The sequence below is a fragment of the Carassius carassius genome, chromosome 16, assembly GCF_963082965.1.
Source record: "Carassius carassius chromosome 16, fCarCar2.1, whole genome shotgun sequence".
Classification (NCBI taxonomy): Eukaryota; Metazoa; Chordata; class Actinopteri; order Cypriniformes; family Cyprinidae; genus Carassius; species Carassius carassius.
This window is the reverse complement of record NC_081770.1, coordinates 14845164-14851163: the sequence shown is the minus strand read 5'-3', so window position 1 is coordinate 14851163 and position 6000 is coordinate 14845164. Positions and strand designations below refer to the sequence as shown.

General features: G+C 38.8%; 1 protein-coding gene across 1 annotated transcript; it reads right to left on the bottom strand.

Annotated features, from left to right (window-relative positions):
* Nucleotides 1–3602: 3602 nt before the first annotated feature.
* LOC132159649 (uncharacterized) lies at nucleotides 3603–4929 on the bottom strand. Its single transcript, XM_059569221.1, has one exon. It carries the CDS (start codon nucleotides 4505–4507, stop codon nucleotides 3872–3874), a length of 636 nt encoding a protein of 211 aa, XP_059425204.1. The 5' UTR covers nucleotides 4508–4929; the 3' UTR covers nucleotides 3603–3871.
* Between the last annotated feature and the right edge of the window lie 1071 nt (nucleotides 4930–6000).

Here is a 6000-nt window from a genome sequence, read left to right as displayed (position 1 = left end):
ACTTTCTAAAATGCTTTGTTTTTAAAGCACACACTTACATTGCAGGATGATTCAGTGACTTTTGATGGTGTGAAAACATTGGATCATGACGGCATGCTAGTTTATATTGATAACTTGCTCGGCCTATGTCAAACAGTTATGAGTCAGTCTGACATGCCTCTGGTGTTGCAGGCCATGACATGTCATTGAGAGAGAAAAAGAGGACGTGATTGTGCACCTATTCCACCCAAAGTTTACACCACGGGTCACATATTTGTTTCTATAGCAAAGGCCTTTGAGAGGAACCCATCCCCCACAAAACACTCAAACATCCAACCCAGCCCTCAACTGTTGCCAGGCTCTCGGCATTTAAAGGTACAGTGCACATTTTAGTTTGCATGTTAGAAAGCATGTAAAGTTTTTCCATTTCTACTGTAGTATTAGCCAGTGCATATTTTTGCATTTTCCAGTCTTGACCACTGTTGGAATGATCTGTAATTTATCTAATGTTTTATATGCAACCAAAGTAGAACTAATTAGGATTTCCTTGGCGTCAGTCTCCACTGAGGCTTGTTTTGCTTTTAATTTCTTGTTTATTCAATAATTATTAACATACAATATATTTTGCCAATGACAAATTTCTCATCAAAATCTTGACACATTTATCTGTAGGAGACACTGTTATTTAAAACAGCGTATTAATGATTTTTTTTTTACAAGATTTTACGAAATTGCACAAGGTTTACAAAGACTTTTTTTTATTATTGAGTAATGTCTGAGAACGAGGCATGCATGGAGAGCCAGGTTTAACCTTACTGACAGAATCTTGTGTTGTTTACTAAAGTTCCAGCTTGACTGTTAGCAGTCGTTATCTTGTTCTTCCCCTCCTCCCACCATCAGTGTCATATGATCAAGACATTCTGCTTCTTTGCAACCTTATCCTTCCTTATTTGAGAGTTTCAGTTTGAAATCTATATTGGAATTCTACATTTCCTCCAAAAATGTCATTTACATTTTGTGTTTGGCCCAAAATAAACTTTTATATTAACTTTATCAAGTACAAGTATTTCATGCAGTTCCTGAATCACTATGTGGTCACAAAACCAATGAGGTCATTATAATTATACATTAATTATAAATATGATGCAAAACACTGCCCAGATATGTCATGCCATCTGCCCATTTTCAGAATGGGAGCGTCCTTTCTTCCAATGATCTACATGTGGGAAGTCGTGGCCTAATGGTTAGAGTTGGACTCGCAATCAAAAGGTTGTGAGTTTGAGTCTCGGGCCGGCAGGAATTGTAGGTGGGGGGAGTGCATGTACAGTTCTCTCTCCACCTTCAATACCACGACTTAGGTGCCCTAGAGCAAGGCACCGAACCCCCAACTGCTCCCCGGGCGCCGCAGCATAAATGGCTGTCCACTGCTCCGGGTGTGTGTTCACAGTGTGTGTGTGTGTGTTCACTGCTGTGTGTGTGTGCACTTTGGATGGGTTAAATGCAGAGCATGAATTCTGAGTATGGGTCACCATACTTGGCTGAATGTCATGTCACTTTCATGTTATATCATATTTATTTTACACTATTTTGTTTGGTGTTAAACTGCTTTGTTTACTGATTAACTCCTCTGCCAACCTTGATCACAAACTACCACACACATTTGATCTAACACCTTGAGCTCTGGTCCAAAGGGCGGCTTTGCCTCATTCTACACATGCATGTCTGGTCCCAAAATCTTGTTCCTGGCATAAAGCCTGTATAATCTTGAACCAGTTGGATAATGTGCATGTGTTTGAATAGAACAATAGAGGTAAAAAGTTCAATGCACTGCACTGAGAAAGTGTTAATGTTTAAGATTTAAATTATATTAATGTTTAAGGGAAAGATGCTGTAACCAAAAGTCACCAAATGTACTTTTTTTAAACTATTTTAATTACTAATAAGAGTAAAGTTAATGAAATCTGTCATTTATGTCCATCCCACATATATCTATCTATCTATCTATCTATCTATCTATCTATCTGTAATGAATGATAATTTCAAATTATAGTATTTGTTATACTGTCCTTTTTTGTGCAGACTAATATTTACTCATATTTTAAATAATTATTTATTTTTAAATTTTAGTAGATTTTAGTAACTTGTGTTTTGTCTTTTTTTTCTTATTACTATTTTTAAATGTCTAAATGTTTTTATTTTTTGTTTAAGTTATTCATTATATTTATTTTCAGTTATCATTTATTTCAGTTAAAGAACTTTAAACGGTTTTAGTTATAGTAAACTATAATAACTATATAACTATAATAACTAATAATTCATAATAATGAGATGATAATGTCTTTCTGAAATTCATTCAGTCCATTTTAATGGAGCCTATATTTAGGATCATTAAGAGTTTTACACACACACACACACACACGTTTGTTTTTGTGAAAAGTGGGGACATCCCATAGGCGTAATGGTTTTTATTCTGTACAAACTGTATATTCTATGGCCCTACACCAACCCTAACCCTCACAGGAAACGTTGTGCATTGTTACTTTCTCAAAAAAACTCATTCTGTATGATTTATAAGCGTTTTGAAAAAATGGGGACATGATTATATCCTCATAAGTCACCCTCTCCTTGTAATACCTGTGTCATACCCATGTCATTATACAAAGTTGTGTCCTGATATGTCACAAGAAAAAGAGCACACACACACACACACACACACACACACACACACACATATATATATATATATATATATATATAGTTTTAAATAGATCATGTCACACCTGCCACGTCAACTACTCAATAACACTCCATCTGAAAAAAATCCATCTGAAAGTCTCTTTTCCAATTTCAGTAAAATCTTTGTTTTTTTTATCGGCAGTTAATTGGCTAGAAATGAAGTCAGTGAATTGAACACACAATGCTGCTGGTTTGGCCTGAAGAAGTTGCACCACAATTATCTGACATGGAGTTGGCAAGCTGCGCAGGAAAGGGGCTGAACCGCTGCTGATCAAAACACTTGGGGCTCTATTCACGAGAAAGATTTCACTGGAGCCTTTTTGCATTTTTATTGACTAGTGGGGCTCTAAATTTCCTTATTAACACTGATATCTTGTCATATACAAAAGACCAGAGATGATCATAGGTCTCATTGTGTGCTGTAAAAATGGAAACCTAATTAGTGACGCAGATTATGTGGTTATATTGACACTCTTTTGCACACACACACACACACACACACACACACACACACACACCTTGTCTCATGAGCTTTGCTATTGTTCTTGTGTCAGATCTCTGAAACCCAGCTCTGCTGTACTTGAAGGGTGTGTGTGTTGGAAAGAAGCTTCTTAAATGTTACACAGGCATCATATTTCTGTTACGCCTCTCTCTACCTTTTGACCCCAAAATATTTTGATTACCGTGTCATCCTTTCTAACCTTATAAGGCGCAGTATATTGATTTATTCAGTTTTAACATCATTACAAACATAAACCATGCAAAGGTTGAGAATAATTATCTCTGACAAGTCATTCAATACATTTTATAATTGCAGGTCATTATTCACCGAGCAAAGTATACCCAAAATGAATCACGTAATAAAAAATAAATATATAGACCAAGTGTAGCAAAATGTCAATTTATTATGAAAAACATTCACATGGGATTTAGTTTTGCAGTACAAACCACTGCTATGTTTGTCAAGAGTGATCAAATGAGCTCGATGGTGATTGGCTGGCTGGTCACACTCCTACTTTGGACCCTTTTCCACCCCCCCCCCCCCCCAATAGTAACACATCACAGAACAAACAAACAAACAAATGCCTCTCACATTGCAATCCACAGATTTAGATGTTAAAAACAGTGATGTAAACATGTTACCTGTGGCAGGTGTCTAAATACATGGTGCCACAGAGTCACAGAATTCTTTGAAGTCCCTTTGCATGAAGTCTTCGCTTTGCATCATATCGTCTTCCGATGGGAAATACTGCATGCTCTCCTCCTGGTTGAAGCTGAAGAAGGAAAACGGCTGGCATTTGTTCATCTGTCGGGCGTAAAATGTGGGTGTCGAAGGCAGATCTGGACTGTCCAAAAGTGCGCCTCTAGCGTTCTCCAGAACGCACAGGTACGAGTCCATATCCGCAAAGTCCATTTCGCAGTCGGACCCGCTGTCGGTGCCAACAGAGTCCGATCGCATGTGCATCATCTGGTATTTCTCGTGCATGAGGAACTGGTTGGTGTTCCTGGGCGCTCTCATGCCAGGTGCTCGGTTGCCTTTAACATTGGCAGGACGCAATGAAACCAGAGTGCCAGACCACCGAGACAATCTTGCTCGATGCCTGCGCATTTCTGGATAGTGTGCCCTCCTTCCTGGCCTCTTTCCCCATTTGTGCCACTTCTGTTTGGCGGCGCCATTGGTTCTCCTCGACTCGCTCTTGGGTTTCTCCGTCTCCTTGATGGAGGGTCTGTTGCTGTAGACCTCCCATTGGCATATCATGCTCCTTCCGCACATTTTCTCAGCGTCTAGCATCAGCTGTAGTGCGCTCTCACATAATCTGGAGGGCAACAAAGGCTGTTTCTTCTCCTCGGTTAAGGGTTTTGGTTACTCGTGCCTCTCTACACGAATCACCCCCTCGGTCGTCTACCTTTTTACAATCTTTTCCGATTTTTTCTTTGTCACTGGCTTTAGATGGCACATAGCCTGGCGCAGTGCCCTCTGTATAGGCAGCTTGACGGCTGATCTGAGATCAGTCACACCCCTCCTCAGCTTTTCCGAGTAACCAGTGTCTTTTTTTGCTTCAGATTGAAAGCAGAATCGTTGTCTAAATGTCTGAGGAGTTGAAAAATATGTGTGTAGTTTGTTTTACTTTGGATAAGTGCCAACAAACTACGTTTTCTCTCCTTGTCAGACTAGAGTAGATCTCGAAATGACAGTTGACATCTACAGAAATCCGCGGCTAGTGGCGTATTTATAGTGTTCGGGCGCGTCAAACTGCTTCGAAGGGATAGGGGCGTTTCATTCTTTCTTGAGGTGAAGTATTTAAAACATGACTACAGTTTTATCTATAACATCATATATATATACGGTATATATATATATATGCTAATTTGGATTCACACTTTATGTCTTTAAAACAAAGCTCTCCGTTTACGTGAAGAGCAGCGACAACGCCGTTTTTCGAATTGCAAAAACCCTCCCTCCGTATTGCACCCCTCCGATAACAGAATGGTTCGTTCCATCTCGTCTCCGCAGCTGCTGTTCCAGGATCAGTTTTTTTCAGTCATAATCCGCGTCTCTTTCATATATGGTCAAGAAAGCACAACTGCTCTTAGATCAGCTGAGAGACGACAACACGACAAAGAGCGTGCATACGTGATGTATGTGAAAGATGTGAGCACAACAAACTATGGCTGTTCTGTACGGTTATGTCGTTGTCGATATGTTAATTTCTCAGTTCAGTTTTGGACTTGTACGAAGACGCACGCTCGATTACCTTATTAAGATATGAAATGCACAATAAAACATACAAACTCAAATTTCTGATTATTTATCCATGATATGACTAAGATTTTCCGTCGATGTGGCATTTGTTTAATCAAGCCTAAAAGCGAACGATTGAGCCGCATGAGTGATTATTATTTTAGCGGATAAAAATGCTTACTTTATGACATAATAGCATATAAACACACCTGTCGTTGTGCTGGAAGAAGTGACACTTTTTTTCCATTCAACCAGCCTCGAAAAACCTTTGAATAACAGTTAAATAGGTATGTTGCTTAAACATTAGTAATGAGTTGCACCCACAGATTTATATATAATGATAATCTATATTATAGATCAGTGGTTGCTCTGCTTTTCCGTATGAAAAAGGGAAGAAAAAAAAACGAGATTAAAGACCCGTGCAAAAGATGGTTGCCTTCATAAGACAGCCTGACTTGAATAAATAAATAAATGAACGAGTGAATGCATTTAATACGCTTTCTCGAGTAGAAGGGAACTAGTGAGGAATGAACGAACTCATA